This window comes from Camelina sativa, chromosome 19 (assembly GCF_000633955.1).
Source record: "Camelina sativa cultivar DH55 chromosome 19, Cs, whole genome shotgun sequence".
Classification (NCBI taxonomy): domain Eukaryota; kingdom Viridiplantae; phylum Streptophyta; class Magnoliopsida; order Brassicales; family Brassicaceae; genus Camelina; species Camelina sativa.
In genome coordinates, this window is record NC_025703.1 from 21814229 (window position 1) to 21831954 (window position 17726).

A 17726-nucleotide genomic window follows, 5' to 3' on the forward strand; every position below is an offset into this window, starting at 1 on the left:
ATACCTGAAAATCGGATTGGGCCAGTTATTCATGGCACAAATCTGAGACAGCTTCAATTTCGAATCTTTAGGTTTAACCTCATTAACAACCATTTGTTTTATTGGCATTTCATAGGTTAAAGGGTTCACAGAGGTATTGGACAAAGAAGATGATCCAATATGTATTTGGAGCTTTCTAGTAGAGCAAATCTTAAACAACTTGGCTTTCGCATCTACAGGTTCAACATTTGGACTATCATCATCAATAACCATTTGTTCTAAAGAGTTCTCAGAAAAAGGGTTCTCAGAAGCGGTGGGGATAGAAGGTGGTTCAGTCTGTAACTGAAGCTTTTCAGGGGAGCTAATCTCAAACAACTTCCGTTTCACATCTTCATGTGGACTCTTCTCATCAATAACCATTTGTTCTCGTCTCATTTCATCGGTCAAAAGATTCTCGGAGGCGGTTGGTAACGAAGATAATTCAGTGGAGCAAAACTCAAACGACTCCCCTTTCACATATTCGGGTCCAACATCCATTTTTGTTGGTGTAACTTCATAGGTGAAGCTGTTCTCCGAGGCAGTTGGTAAAGAAGATGACTCACTCTGTGATCGGAGCTTTTCCGCGGCGCAAATCTCAAACAACTTCATTTTCACATCTTCAAGTCCAACATGTATCCTATCCTCATACACAACTGTTTCATCTGGTGTCATTTCATAAGGTAAAGGGTGTTTCTCAGAGGTGGTGAACAAAGAAGGTGATCCTCCAGTCTGTAACCTAACCTTTTCAGTGGAGCAAATCTCAAACAACTTCCGTTTCGCATCTTCGATTTCAACGGCAAGTTTATCCTCATCAACAATCTTTTCAATGGGCATAGATACCATCCTACTTAATGCTTCTTTCGCAGCTCCCAGCTTTGCATTATCTATACTAATAGAACGCCGACAACCAAAAAGTTTATCACCAAAATAGACCTCACAAACATTTCTACCGTCCTCATCATCTTTGAAAGACTTGAACTCGATTGGCTTGCCAAGTTTATCAGCCACATGAAAAAGTCTAAGAAATGTTCTTTCAGGTTCAGGGTCCTGCTGCAAACGATCCAGTGTATATATTGGCTCCACAAGTCCCCTGAAGATCTACAAATATTTTTCTCAATCTTTAAATTCAAGAAACGTATAATAATAAAACATAGAACAAAAGGACCAAAGTAGACTTAACATAAAAAAACACGCATACCTCCCAAACTCTTTGCAAATCAAAATCCACATCAATGTATACAGCTCCAGCTAATGACTCTATAAGATCAGCGAGTATCTTCGGAGCTTTCACCGCTCCACCAAACGGAAGTGGTTCATCTTCTTTACTCACTGCTTCTGAGAATTCTTTAATCTTTCAATACATGAGACACCAAACCAAACATGTTCTCAAATCATTCAACATAAAACAAAAAAAAACAAAAAACAGAGGCATTTACTACTGTTAAAGTACCTTTGCATCTATAGAAGGATCAGGATCCTCGAGTATAAGGCATTGGTGGAGATTGTGCTTAACGGCAACACGAGCGAAGGTCTCGTTACTTACACTAGCAGTTCGTATAACACGAAGCTCCTTGGGTTTGAAATTGAGATCAGGGTAAGTGAGGTGGAGGTAATTAGTGAAGGCAAGCTCGAGAACTGAATCGCCGAGGAACTCAAGCCGTTCGAATAAAGTAGATGATTCGACATTACTACACGAGGTTTGTGTTATAGCTTCCTTGAGAAGATTCTTATCCTTGAAACTGTAGTTTAAGATATTCTCCACGGCTTCTACAGATTCCATCTCCGGCCAAAGCTCAAGGCGGCGTCGTAGATCGGAGATATTAATTAGGTCAGTCAGTGACACAACACAAGCGTGTTCGGTTTCTTTGGTTTCATAAAGAAACCATAGTGTTTGGTTTGGTTTAGTTTTGGTTTGACACAAGTTTGGTTTAAATTTGATTTTTGTTCAAGTGAATGCAAAACTGAGGATTAGATTTTACAAATAAACAAATTTTAAATAAGGAAATAAATTTTATAGATCAATCAATTTTAAAATTGTTAATTTTAATATTATATTACAGTTTTTAATTATCATATCTAAACCTTAATCATTTTTATAAACCCAAACCGACTATAATTTTGTTTAGTTGTAAAATCTAAACTTTAACCACTTTTTTATAAACCTAAACCGACATATAATTTTGTTTAATTGTAAAATCTAAACCCTAACCACTCTTTTGTAAATCCAAACCGTCATATAATTTCGTTTAATTGTAAAATATAAATCTTAATCACTCTTTTGTAAACTCAAACCGACATATAATTTTGTTTAATTGTAAAATCTAAATCTTAACCATTCTTTTATAAAATCAAACCGACATAATTTTTAAAATTATAAATTTAAACCCTAATCCTATTTTATAAACTCAAACCGTCATAATTTCTTTAATAAAAGATCTACATAATTTGTTTCCTTAGTTTTTTTGTATTTCTATTTTAATTTTGATTTGTTTTTAAAAATATGATATGACATAGCATATTGTTGTATTCTGATTGGTTAATTAAGAGGGGGTAAATGAGAGTGGTTCACCTCCAAGAATTTTTCTTATAGCAAAGCATCTCCAATCCATTTCTATTTTTCCTCTATAAATAGAGAAAAATATAGAGATCTATTTTAAAAGCAAATTTGTTTCAAATATAGAGGAAAAAATAGTCATCTCTATTTTAGAGGTGATATGTTTCTCTATTTTAATTAGTATATTATACACTGTCCATTTTTAGTTGAACATTTGTTCACTGATAAGTGGATGACCATTTACAGTATTGTTAACAGATATTTACTTATGTTTAATCATATAAAAACATATCAAAACTTATTTCATCAAAAAGTTATGTTTTGGTAAATGGAGATTTGCGTAAACCTTAAACCCTAAGTCTTAAACCCTAAACCTTAAATCATAAACCTAAAATCCTAACCCTAAATACTAAAATCTAAACATAAATGTTGAACTATAAACCATTCAACGAATCTTGAACACATGAATTTTTTTTTTTTTTTTTACATCAAAAATTACGTTCATGTGATTGTTACAACCAAAAAAAAACAATATATTTATGTCGAAATAAATAAAAAATGATATAACCATATTAATTAGTCCATAAAAACTTGACCAACAACTCTCCATGAAACATCGCCGCTAGGGCCATGGAGACACTCACATAATCCTCACTGTATTTTCTATTACAAAATATAAATATACTTGAACAACACCACTCAATGAAATTTACTATTGTTTGCATCAAAACATTTTTGTTTTTATATTTTTGATGAACATTCAAGTATATCCACCAAACTATAACCACATGGATATATATATATAATCAAGATGTTCAAGTTAAAAGGAAAAATATTGTGCTATGGACTCGAGGTTGCAACAAGAGAACCTAAACCGGAAATCATTAATTCTAAACATTAAACCCTAAATCCTAAACATTTAAACCCTAAAACTTTATACCTAAAACTTAAATCTTAAATCATAAATCCTATAACCCTAACCCTAAACACTAAAATCTAAACATAAATTTTGAACTATAAACCATTCAAGGAATCTTGAACACATGAAATCTTTTTTTTTCTTGCATCAAAAAAATATGTTTATGTGACCGTTACAAAAAAAAAAAAAAAACAACGTATCCATGTCGGAAAAAAAATAATAACCATAGTAATTAGTCCATAAAAACTTGACCAACAACTATCCATGAAGTTTCGCTACCAGGGCCATGTGTTGATTTCACAAGGATCTTACCATATGGCCATTACGGTGTGGACATACAAAGTAGATGATGATGGTCATCCATGAGAGCAAATGTAGATGGTGAAAAAGTATTGATGAAAGCATACAAAGTAGGGGGAGAAGAGGGTGATCAAGTCCATGTATTATTGGAATTTGCATTATGGATTGCTTATCATGGATTCGGTAATATGGTTTCCATCAACCATCATCATAATTTTGGCCATTACTCTCCTCACTCACATCTAATGCAATCCGTTTTTAGGTTTTTTCCTTCTTAATCTAAATTTTATATGATACAAAGCTTTACTCCAAGCAAAGACGATATAGTTTAATAAGATGTTTAGATTTTACCATTTGCCTCTACTTTTGCTTCATATACACAATTACACACAAAATGGTTTAATAACCCAAAAAAAAAAAGTAAAAAGAAAATCCATTTAAACTTGTCCATATCATTTTTTACAATTTTAGTAAAACAAGGAACACATGAGAAAATACAGAAGGTAACATCTTAAGGCGAGTAAAGAGAAAACCCCATCCTCCTAAAGTATATATCTCTTTCTCCTTATACCAATCCGGTGGTGTTTGCCTTTCTCTACCATGGTGGTTGTGCCGAGGTGGCTTTGATGCGGTATTGTTGTCCATGAAGCAATGTCCACATATTCACGGAACTTTGCTGTCTTCACATCAAACTGAAGATAGTGTTCCTTGGTATCATAAAGTGCTTCATTCTCTTTGCAGATTAACCAATTCGAATCCTTAAAGAAGAGAGGGAAGAGCAAGATCTAGTTCTGCAATAAATCACTGTTTGATGATACGTTTATAGATTAAAATAACGGTGAAGGAGAAGAAACAAGGAAACAGAATTGGGGATTGGGTATGGTGGTGGGGAAAGAAATTGAAATAGAAACTGAATGAGGAAAGAAATGAGAGATCGAGATAATCCTCTCTTTATATGGCAGAGCAAAAGGGAAACAAAGAAGAAAAGTATATGTTGTTTGGTTGATGTTGCTGTTGGAATATTTTATTGTACTTATTTATTTCTTTTTTCCTTTTTCCCTTCTTAAAATATATATATTTGAGTCTGTGAGAAGAATCAGAGAGAGAAAGCTGAGATGAGTTTAGTTTGGTGAGAGAGTAATATGTAGTTTTGGAAGAGAAAAGTATAAAATTAACATAAAGTAGTGTGTGTTGTTAAAGTGGGAGAAAGTAGGTGTTGATGCAAATTCCCCTATTTTAGGTTTAAACCAGATAAGTTTGTTTCTATTTGCTCAATAACAGTTCGAATAAGTTAATAATAATTAAATATAATTTTTGACTTTTTGAGTTTGTTTATAAATTTTCTTTTCTCCCATGAAAATGAAATAATGAAGGTCTTAATTCTATAAATTTATATGTTTAAATGTTTCGTAATATTGATATAGTTATTCATAAAAAAAAGTGTAAGCTATTGAAGACAAGAGTAAGCAGAGCCGAGTAGTTTTGGTTTGGAGATTACCATATCGCTCAGCTGTTTACATGAAACTAATTAGAAAGTCGTATCTTTGGTATTTGCATAATTCCATTATGTGTGAGTTCATATACAAGTACAACACACTTGCAAACTGGATCCACAAAATAACAAGGAAAGAAAAAGTTTTTTTTTTTATAAATTATCTCTAAACGTTTTTGTTCTCTAAATACATATTGACGATCAGATTACGGCATAAGAGTCTTTGCATATAAACCATTAACGGATTAACCATATATGTTTTCTAAATATATATTGAAGCTGCAAAAACTGCCAAGGTTGAAGCTATATATAACCATTTAGCTATAGAAACCAACATGAGGAAAAAAAAGTTGAAATGATATCAAGTAAAATCTTTAAAAGAGTAGTATCAGAACAGAACATTATGAAGTTGAATTATACAGTAAAACCTCTATAAATTAATAAACACTATAAATTAATAAATTTTGCTAGTTCCAAGTCGGGCCAATATAAAAAATAACAAAATTCGATAAGATAATGAGATAATAATTTTTTGAAATCTCCATGTAAAATATAGTCCCAATAATATTATAAATTAATAATCATGTAAATTTACATACATATATATATATATGCTGAGATAATAAAGTATGTTATTCCCAAACCTCGTATTTATAAAACAATTGTTATGTTGTATCTTCAAACTATAATGATATAAATTACTCTATAACATTTCATAAAAATAGCTAAAACCTTTTAAAGTTTTCAATTTCTAAATATACATCATTTACATTTTGATAGTTTGATAGAATATTAAAATACGGCAATTGATATTTTTATTAATAAATTGGAATTTATGTATGTCATGTGTATAAGTGAATTTATCTATAGTATTTATGATTTAGTGTCAATAATTTTTTCTAAGTATTTCAAATTCAATTTCAATACCATAAAATTTACAACATCCAAAATTTTAATCTTATTTTGCTAAAATTTTCTCAATTCAAAATTTTTAAAAAGTTAAAAATATATCTATAAAATAATATCACTATAAACTAATAAAATGTCTTAGTCACAGCATTATTAATTTATAGAGGTTTTACTGTAATAGGTAAAAATTAAAAAAAGGTAAAAATTATAGGTATATTTTTCTCTCTACCAAATTGACTTGTATCTTGAAGCTTTGATCTTGTGCTACAGTTTGGTATCAGAGCTTCAATATAGAAGCTTTAATACCAACTCATAGGTCCAAATCAATCTTTCAATGTACAAGTTAATAGATAGAAATACTATAGTGATTTATTGTTTTTGTAATCACGTATAATCTTATGAAGATAATCTTTTAGCCAAACTATGTGAAGAACAATTGAAGAAGAAAGAAAAGAGAGATGCCGGCAACCCTAATTACTTTAATTGATGATCATAACATGTTAACATATAGTTGCTAGAATAACCTAATTACATGGGCTACGAAAATGGATTTATGTGCTTCTATTGAACTTGTAATGGGTCACAATCTTGGGCTTTAACAAATTTAATCCATAAACATCCTCCATAAAAAAGAACGGAATTCAAAGATAATTTGGAGAATCTAGTCATATTTTGATTGATAAGGAACGATTCTTACTCCATTTGCTAAAACAGGAATATGGTAAACCTTGTCAACCCTATATAAATACTCTCTCTGTTTCATAATATAAGATGTTTAGAGAATTATTTTTGTTTCCAATTTTCTATACAACTTTTAGATTAATTTATATTTTATATTATGCAGTCTTATGTATGATTGGTTAAACTTTTTAAAAGTAACTATTTCTTAATATGCGTGTTTTAACTAAAACATCCTATAGAGGGAATATTAAAGTTTGGTCATATTTTGTCATAAAAATACCAAACGGTGCCCTTTTTTACCACAAAAATATGGTAGTATACAAACAATAGTGATCTCATAATAAAAACATAAAGCAAAACCACAAACAATCCCAACAAAATGTAAATATTGTAACACATAAATAATGGTAATCCCATTTATTGATAACACAACAACCAAATGAAAAACTAATGTTGGACTTGGATTACCAAATTACCAACGGGGAAGCATAGGCATGATGGTGAACTTCATGGTACCGTTGTTGCAGTGAGCACCTTCATGCTCGCCGCACGAAATGTAGTAAGGCTTCATCTGTTTTAGAACAAACTCAAAGCCATTTCCAGCACCTTGCTTCGGGGACGCAAGCATTTTGCCTTTCTTCACGTCACACTTTTCATAGCTCGATGGGTTCGGAAGCAGGTAGACGCTGTGCGTGAATGGGGCTGGTGGGTTGTATTTAAAAACTGCACTCGCATGATCATATCATTAATATTTTTTTTTGTCAAAACTTACATGCATGAAAAGTTATATACATTCCCTAAAAGATGTGAGATTATGTCGAAAAGAAAAATGGCTCACCAAGTATGTCATTGAGAAAGAATGGAGCAGTCTTAGAAGCCCAGTCGGCGTAATTAAAACCGTAAGTCCACTCTTTGTCTCCACCGACTATGATCTTTCTAGGTCCATTGTAGGTGGCATTAAATGTTTTTGAATGACCTCCATAGCCCCAGCGTGAACCCGAGCTGTAATTGTTGTTAGGATCCATGCCCCAACCCGAGCCGTCAGATCCGGAGTTGTGAGTATTGTTGGGAATCCCACCCCAACCCCAACCCCAGCCTGAACCATTTCTACTAGAGCCCCGACCCCATCCTGACGCTGGGGTTGAACCTGAGCCAATTGAATAGTTGGAGCCATGTCCCCAACCCCAACCCCATCCGGACCTCGAGTTTGAACCTGAACCACTTGAATTGTTTGAGCCACCACCCCAACCCCAGCCAAATCCTCTATTGGCCTCAGCAAATGTAGTGAACAAAGAGGCAACGGTCACTAGGACTAAAACAAGGTTTAAAAAACGAGAATGCACCATCGTTTCTTCTTATGAGTTATTAGTTATTTGATAAGTGATTGTGTTGGTGTTCTTTCGAAAGTTTAGAGATTGGTTATTTATAGGAGGACATATGACAGAGATGGTGCCAAACTGCCGAAAACGTGAGATTTTAGTCACCTTTTTCTTTAAAATATTTGATAACAAAAAGTATTGATTCTTTTTAGCACACAATGTTACATTCATTTACATGAGTGAAAAAAAGTAAGGTACGGCCGTAAATGTTTGAATTATAGCCGATAGTAAAATAGATTTAAAAAGGGAATAGAAGTGAGAAACCAACTAAAATGAGATGATTCTTAAGGAAAAATGCATTGGACTTGTTTAGTGGAAGATCGTTGACTTGTACGTCAATGAATTTTCAATGTGGGAAAAAAACTTCTTTGCATTTCGTTGCTACTTGAGCTAAGTTAACGTTGACGAATCAAAACATAAATTATTACATAAAGTCTTTTTCAGCATTAACTTGTCTTCCTATAGAGTTACGTTTTAGTGACGATAAGATGATTAAACATAAAAGCTCAAAGTATCTGTTGTGAATTGTGATTGAGGACATGTTTGGTCAGAACAAAAATAAACATTCAACTTGCATACAAATTTAAGTTACTTACATTTTAAAATTAAATTAAATTACAAAGATAATTTCAACAAAGCAAACATAAAAAATATTTATATAGTTTTTGAGAAAGTTGGTAATATTCCCATATCTTTTCTCATTTCACTACATGCGAAAAATATACAAATTTATCACAAAAAATATATATAAAAAACAAGAGAGAGGTTTATGGGATATTCTCGAATTAAATTACCAAAAGTTCAATACAAACAACTTCACAGTTCACATACATTCTCACCTTCATATTTCTCTTGAATCTTGATGTATGGAAGATGAGAATTAAGCTCCATTTCAAGAGAATCAGCCTCATCTTCACATTGTAAATAATCAGTTAACCAAACCTTTCACATAAATTCTTAAAGCTTAATCTTATGAAAATTTAAGATTCAAAATTGAGAAGCAGTCCTACTTCATAATCTTAAAACCGGGGTTTTTTTTTAATTACAAATGCAGCTTTTGGTTACTCAATACAACGATACGAATTAGGATTACACGCAAAACGAATATTTTACAAGAGAAAACATAGTGACACATAATGAAGTAAATTTTAAACTTTAAAGCAATATAAAATTTTCATTTGTGTCCTTTGACAAAGTAATTAACGAGGAACTAACTCACTGATTGTAACATTATTCAAAGATGCTATACTACTAGTGTTATTATCTCTTGGCGATGGTTCTCCATATTCCGAGTAAAAACCAGGTTGAGAGGGTGTTGGTAAAGTGAAAGAACTTGCATTGCCATTGTTGGTCTACTCTCTGCATCCTCCTGAACACACAACAAACCTATGTGAATACATTTCATGATTTCATCACTTAGACCTCTTGTTTCTATCAAATTTGGATCCACAATGTTTAACACTTTCCCTTCTCTCCAGTTTTTCCACACCTATACATATAAACACCAAATATGACTTACAATTAAGTCTAAAGTTATAATCCCAAACTCAAAGTCTACAGGCAGAAAATAAAACACTTACGTAGCTGATGAGGAATAATGAGCTTTGTTCTTCTGAAGACCAGTTGTTTCTCTTTCCTGTAATAATCTCAAGGACTAGTACACCGAAGCTAAATACATCGGTTTTTACCGAGAACTTCCCGTTCATTGCATACTCTGGAGCCATGTAACCGCTGCAACAACCATATAATTTATGGTTTGGTTTTACCTTAAAAAAAATTGATAGAACTAAAAGGGTACTTTTTTATTGTGGCAGCTTACTAGGTTCTAACAAAGTGGTAGGCGTCAAAGTTGTTCTTCTCATTAAGCTTTACAAGAATATATATACAATCACAAGAACCCTAAGAGAATATTCTAGACTTGAGTACCAAGACTCTTTACAATAGGAAATATAACATAAGTGTAGATATTTATAGATATTTATACAATAGTCCCTAATACTCCCCTCAAGTTGGCGCATGAAGATCCCGAATGCCCAACTTGCGTAGAAGTAAGAAAATTGCGGACCGCCAAGAGACGTAGTGAAAATATCAGCAAGCTGGTGGGAAGTGTGTATCTTGAAGGTCGCAATAAGCCCAGCCTTGATTGCATCACGTACAAAATGACAATCAGCTTCAATGTGCTTAGTACGCTCATGGAAAACAGGGTTTGCGGCAATATGTAGAGCAGCTTGATTATCACAGACAAGTGATATAGGAGTATCATGTCGAACCCCAAAGCAGGATAGAAGTTCACGTTCCCACTTCAATTCACCTGTTGTGTAACGCATCACCCGATACTCCGCTTCAATAGAAGAGATTGAAACCGTCTTCTGCTTCTTTGTTTTCCACGCAATAGGAGACCCACCTAGAAGTATAACATAGCCAGACAACGAGCGACGAGTAAGAGGACAAGTCTGGTAATCAGCATCACAATAGGCAGAGAGTGTAAGATCAGTATTAGCAGTCAACAAAATCCCTTGTCCAGGACAGCCTTTAAGATAATGAACCACCCGAAGTGCTGCTTCCCAATGTTTGACCTGCGGTTGCTTGAGAAACTGTGCAAGAATATGAATAACATAAGTAAGATTAGGACGTGTAACCGTGAGATACACTAAGCGTCCAACAAGACGACGATATCGCCCTGGATCAGCATAAGGACCTTCTTCAATGACTTGCAACCAATGATTCTCTTCGATTGGAGTCGCAAATGGCCGGGAGGCTAACAATCCACATTCGTCAATAATATCCAAAGTATATTTGCGTTGAGACAAATAGATACCCTGTGGAGATCTTGCAACCTCGATACCCAGAAAGTATTTGAGATGACCCAAATCTTTCATTTTAAAACATTCACTCAAATACTCCTTAAACTAAGAAATAGTTCTTGAATCATTGCCACCAATCAACAGATCATCAACATAGACCAAAACGTATAGCCTCATATCTCCACGTTCTAAGTAAAATAATGAGTAATCAGGATATGTCTGAACAAAACCATACTCGAGTAAAGCATTTGTTAGTTTGGCAAACCAACAACGCGGTGCCTGGCGCAATCCGTACAAAGACTTGTGAAGGCGTAAAACTTTATTTGGACCCGATCCTCGATAACCTGGAGGTAATGTCATGTAGACCTCTTCCTCTAAGTCACCATGAAGAAATGCATTGTGAACATCCATTTGATGCACCTCCCAATTCTTTGCAGCCACCACTTTAAGAAACATTCGAATCGTAGTCATCTTGGCAACAGGAGCAAAAGTTTCTTCATAATCTTTCCCTGCAATTTGTCGATCCCCTCGAATAACCAGACGTACTTTATAGCGTTCGATAGAACCATCAGAACGATGCTTAATTGTGTAAACCGAACGACACCCAAGTGCTTTCTTTCCCGGGGGAAGATCGGTTTCATACCATGTATTAAGCAATTCAAGAGCATCAACCTCAAAACCCATTGCCTCGCACCAAACATTTATTTGAACAGTTTCAGCGTATGTCTTTGGTGCCACTGCAGCAGTAACTGCCGCAAGAAAATCCCTGTACTTATCCGAGAAACGATTACATGGAACATAATTCGAAATCAGATAGAGGATCGTACCTGGAGAGGAAGATGCTGAAGTGGGAGTGCGTGGTGAGGGGTCAGTTATACATTGCGTTGTGTTCATGATATAGTCATTCAACTTCACTGGAGGTTGCTTACGACGTTTGCCAATTCTCAATTCTGGTTGAACATCAGAAACCAACACAGGTTGGTTAATCTCCCCCTGAGATCGATCATTCTCCCTCGTAGATCGATCATTCTCCTCCTGAGATTGATCAGTCTCCCCCTTAGATCGATCAGTCTCTGTAGCCAATTGTAAAGTTGGAACCAAGGGTGGAATGACCGATCGGGGTGTGAGATCGGTCGGTCCATCATCTTCTGTACTTTTATCAACAAGCAACGAATCCTGCGGATTGGTCGATCTGACATGAGGATTGATCAATCCTTCCTTGTCAAAACTCACAAAATCATCTTCACGCACCTCCTCTGTCACTGTGGCATGTGACGGAGCTGTAGGTGAGTCTCTAGATACTTCAAATGGAAATACATGTTCATGGAAGATAACGTCGCGAGATACAAAATATTCTTCCTTCTCGATATCAAAGACTTGCCATCCTTTCTGACCATACAGATACCCCACAAACACACACTTGCGACCCCGTTCTCCAAACTTATCCTTATCACGTGACTTGTTATGAGCAAAACATAAGCATCCAAACACCTTGAGACGATCAAACAGAGGTGCCGATCCATATAGTAATTCATAAGGTGTTTTCCCATGAAGGATAGTAGATGGCGTTTGATTGATCAAGTGAGCAGCCGTCATAACACATTCTCCCCAAAATCGAATTGGTAAGCTTACTTGAAACATGAGAGATCGAGACACTTTCAAGATATGACGGTGCTTGCGCTCGACACGTCCATTTTGCTGAGGCGTATAAACACAAGATGTTTGGTGAAGAATTCCTTCATGCTCAAAAAATCCCCTTAAGCACATAAATTCAGATCCATTGTCACTCCACACAACACGGACCTTTTTGTCAAATTGTCTAGCAACCATCGCACAAAATTTCTTAATGGAATCGACCACTTCTCATTTTTCGTGAAGAAGATAAATCCAAACAGCTCGGGAGAAGTCATCCATGATAGTAAGGAAATATGCAGCGCCCGAAGAAGAAAGAGTACGATAAGGGCCCCAAACATCACAATGAATCAAATCAAATAACTCGGCAGCTTTATTAGAACTTTCATGAAAACAATCACGAGTTTGTTTAGCTCGAAAACATACGTCACAAATAACTTCTGACTTTGCAGTTTTTCCAACATCAACAGACCCCGACAAAAAAGTTACAACCCTACTAGATGGATGTCCTAAACGGTGATGCCATAAGTCTCTTGCTCCTGAACTGGATGCTGCCTGAGCTTGAGTCCTCATAACACCACGCAAAACATAGACCCCTCCGCACTCTTCACCGCTAATCAGCATCTTCGAAGTACGGTCCTGCAACACACATAAATCTTCAGTAAACGTCATTGAACCCTTTGTCAATTTAAGTAACTTAGCAACAGATATCAAAGAGCATTGCAATTGTGGAGAGTATAAAACTCCCCGAAGCCACAAATCTCCCCTTAAACAAATATCCCCTTGTTTAACAGCAATTGCTCTATCACCATCTGGTAATCCAATCGAGCATGGATATATATCACAAACATTGCTCAAAAGTTCCAACTTCCATGTCATGTGGTGAGAAGCTCTTGTGTCGATAATAAAATCTACATTATCTCTCTTACCGGTCAGTTTGTCAACAGAATCTTGCTTAGTTGTGTTGACAAATTGTCGAACTGCACTCCACTGGTCATCCGTCAATTGTGGGAAAGCACTCCGATCAAGCTCCACTTTCATCGTCCCAACATGAGCTGCTTGAACAGCATTCGACTGTGGTGCTTGTGTGGCATTCGCACGACCTCCATTGCCTCTTCCGCGGTCAGAACCTCCAAACGCTCCACCACCACGACCAAACCTCCCACGAGCACCACCTCCTCTACCACGGACACCAAATTCACGCCCTCTCTCTCCCCACCATTCGGGATAACCTTTCAACTGGAAACAATCGGTTGATGCATGCCCATACTTCCCACAATGAGTGCATGTTACATCTTTTTCACGAAAAGGTTCACGGTAAGTACGACTACCATGTGGTCCAGCGGCCACCGAGAACCCGACAACATATGCGGTGCTTGTCTCCCTATTTCATATCACCTTTTGTTGTCTCTCCTCCCGGATGATACGTTGATAAACTTGAGAAAGCTTCGGTAGAGGTTCTAAGCTCGTAATTGTAGAACGTACTGTTCCAAAGCGAGCATCATCCAAGCCGTTGAGAAACGTGTTAAGTCTCTCTTCATCTCGATCTTCTTCCAGTTGAGCAGCCAATTCCCCACATGTACACGTCCGAATTGGTTTATATATTGCCAATTCATCCCACATCTTTTTGAGCTTCCCAAAATATACAATTACGGTATCCCCTCCTTGTCGACAATTTGCCAAGGCTGCCCGAATTTCACCTATCCGTGGTCCGTTTCCTGCAGAAAACTGCAGTTTCAAGTCATCCCAAATAACCTTTGCTTCATCAACCATGGAAACAGAGGTTCTAAACGTGGGTTCAATAGTATTCATGAGCCACACCACCACCATTGAGTTTACGACCTCCCATTGCTCTATCTCCTCTTCCGTCAACGGCTTGGTGAAAGAGCCATCGATGAATCCCAACTTTCTCTTCGTCCGCAAGGCGTTCCGCACATGCTTGGACCAATCTTCATAGTTCTCTCCCCTTAGTTGCACTGTGGTGATTAGATTCCCCGGTCCGTCAGATGGATGAAGGTACATCGGTGAGAGTGTAGCCTTATCCACCGCCGTGTTTTGTCCCCCACTTGCACCGCCTTTCGCGAGTGCGATTTGTTTGTCACCATCTTCTCCCGTCGTCATTGTTTCTTCCTCTTTCTTCTCTTCTCTCTCTTTTTTTTTTCAAATCCGCTCTGATACCATAACAAAGTGGTAGGCGTCAAAGTTGTTCTTCTCATTAAGCTTTACAAGAATATATATACAATCACAAGAACCCTAAGAGAATATTCTAGACTTGAGTACCAAGACTCTTTACAATAGGAAATATAACATAAGTGTAGATATTAATAGATATTTATACAATAGTCCCTAATAGGTTCCTGCAACTTTGCTTGTAATCCCAGTCTGAATTGTTTGGTCCGTATCAAACAACTTCGCCAGTCCAAAATCCGCGATTTTTGGATTCATTGCATCGTCCAGTAGAACATTGCTGGCTTTAAGATCTCTATGAATGATTTTGAAACGAGAATCTTCATGGAGATATAGAAGACCTCTAGCAACACCTGAGATTATCTTATAACGTGTTTCCCACTTCAAGAACGTACTCCTATTAGAATCTGAGAAAGAAAACGATTAATTTGGACCATTCATCAGATAGAGATGGTTGTGTTAGGGTTTAGGGTTTTAAGGTACCAAATATGAAATGGTCAAGACTTGTGTTCTTGAAGAACTCATAGATGAGGAGTCGCTCTTCTCCATCTGAGCAGAAACCTAAAATCCTAACCAGATTACGATGTTGAAGTTTCGCAACCAGGGAGACTTCGTTTTTGAACTCAGTGTCGCCTTGTCCTGATTTCATTGACAATCTTTTCACAGCTACCTCTTCCTCAGAATCAAGAACACCCTAGTGATAGTTCAAAGATATTGAATCATCAATAAGTGTAACAAAGATCATAAACATTACGAAACAATCAAATCTAATCACCTTATAAACTGCACCAAAGCCACCTTCTCCAAGCTGATTATTAGGAGAGAAGTCAGTAGTTGCTACTCTTATAGTATCAAAGTCAAGTTGCAGTAATTGTGCATCTCTAATCTTATTGTCTTCAACATCTTTGCCTGATCCAAAAGCATATAAACCCAAAAGTATGTTTAAAGTTAAACTCTTGAGAAAATAATTCAACCTAAAGATTTAACTCGGAACTAAAAAAAATTCACCTTCAAGTCTCTTTTCTTCCTTTCTTCTTCTATTCCTTGTCAATAAGAAGTAAAGACAGACTAAGATTATGGCAAAACAAACAATGGAGCCAACTGTTGCGATTATAATTTTTGATTTGTCTTCACCTACCAAATCAAATAAAATTGTTAAGGAAGTAAAAGTTAGAAGTAAACAAGAAAATAATTGTATATTACAATGGTTAAAGTCAGTTTCTATAGATATATATATGTATATATATATAAGCAGCTAATGCATGGTTCTTTGTATTTTGTTTTGTTATTGTATACTAGATTATGAACCACGGTACGTGTGGGTTTATTTGATATATTTTGATGAAAATTATATATAACTGATGACGGTAATAAAATATTATTTTATAAAAAATTTAAATTAGTATTAAGGAAAAAAATTAAATTTCAGATACACATTTTTAAAAAAATATAAAAATTAGTTATGTTATAAAATCAAATCTGATAAAAAAATCATGAATTTAACTCGACGTCGAGGCGAGGCGAATCAAACTGATGACCTCACATATCCTAAACAATTTTTATACATGGTGAAACTAAATACTTGAAATTCAACAGATCATAAAAGCGGAACAATTTTATCATCATGAATTTAACTCGTTTTCATATTTAATTGATTGCTATGACCTATGTTTTCGTGTTTTTTATTCCATGTTTTCCTATTCTTCATGTTTTTTCTTGTCATTTTTATTGTCAAATTTTGGGGTAATTGACATCGTTACTTTTACCGTCTGGTTCTTTGTTATACTCTTTTTATTCTTCTTCCTCGTCAACTTCTTCACATTCTTCCACTGAAAAACATTTTTTTTAGACTACCACACAACTTGTTAACCCATCAAACTCCAAGAACAAAATCATTTCTTTTCTCATAAAAATAAAAAATAAGATAAAAATAAAAAATTAATGAAAGAATATCAACTCATCTATAAAATCATACACAAAAATATATTTTACAGCTCATAAGAAATAAAAAGCACAAACGTAGATAAATAAGATAATTTATGTATTACATCAATATTTATAATATTTTAAATTTTTAAAAGGTTTCGAAATATAAAATTTGAACCTTTTAAAAAGTTTCAATATTATAACTTTTAAAAGTTTCAATATTTATAATATTTAAACTTTTAAAAATTTGAAATATTCTAATATATTTTTTGAAAGTTTTTAATGTTTTAGTTTGATCAAATAAAAAACTGGATCAAACCGAATAAAACTATTAAACTGGGACGCCTGATAAATCAAGATTTCCTGCTCATTCGTTGTTGAAAGCATATTAATCTTATTTATAATGGTTCTGAACCATTGTCTAAAACTTTTCAAGCCGATGTGGGATATTGAATATAGTTCTTTTATTTCCATAAATTTAAAATTTTCCTTTTTCTAAAAAATTTTGGAAATTTAAAAAATGTTAATGAATGACATGTCAAATCCTGATAGGATGTTTAAAATAATTCTTAATATCGAAAATTCTGGAAATTTTAAACAATGTTAATTAGTGAGATGTCTAATCTCTATTGGTGGTTTAAAATCCTATGTGGACAGCTTAAGAAGCTTATAACTCCTACTTTTTATTAGTATAGATTACAAAGATTACTAATCCCAATACACATAGATATCTTTCTACAAGTAACTTAAAAGCAGAGTACTCTGTTTTATTTTTTTGGTAAAACGAATTACCTGGTGGTTGTGGTTCTGTTGATGAATCAGACTCATACTCGGACTCGAGACGGAAGAATCTCAAGTTACTCTCTATCTGAAAATTACAGCTGGGACAAAACCACCTTATCCCAACTCTCCCCTTTGTGGCCTT

At 34.8% G+C, this 17726-nt stretch overlaps 2 protein-coding genes and 1 pseudogene across 2 annotated transcripts in view; all 3 read right to left on the reverse strand.

Annotated features, from left to right (window-relative positions):
- The window catches only part of LOC104766896 (ribonuclease 3-like protein 3), a 5047-nt gene extending 3114 nt beyond the window's left edge, over positions 1–1933 (reverse strand). Inside the window, exons 1-3 of the mRNA XM_010490874.2 lie at positions 1469–1933; positions 1217–1369; positions 5–1116 (exon numbers count right to left, since the gene is read on the reverse strand). Coding sequence (XP_010489176.1) covers positions 5–1116; positions 1217–1369; positions 1469–1798 — 1595 coding nt within the window. The 5' untranslated portion in view covers positions 1799–1933. The remainder of the gene's footprint in view (positions 1–4; positions 1117–1216; positions 1370–1468) is intronic.
- On the reverse strand, positions 7110–8254 carry LOC104766897 (eggshell protein-like). Its single transcript, XM_010490875.1, has 2 exons — positions 7712–8254; positions 7110–7596 (listed from the first exon to the last, which is right to left on the reverse strand). The coding sequence occupies exons 1-2, from the start codon at positions 8217–8219 to the stop codon at positions 7346–7348; spliced, it is 759 nt and encodes a 252-aa protein (XP_010489177.1). The 5' UTR covers positions 8220–8254; the 3' UTR covers positions 7110–7345.
- Positions 9452–15524, reverse strand: LOC104768079 (annotated as a pseudogene).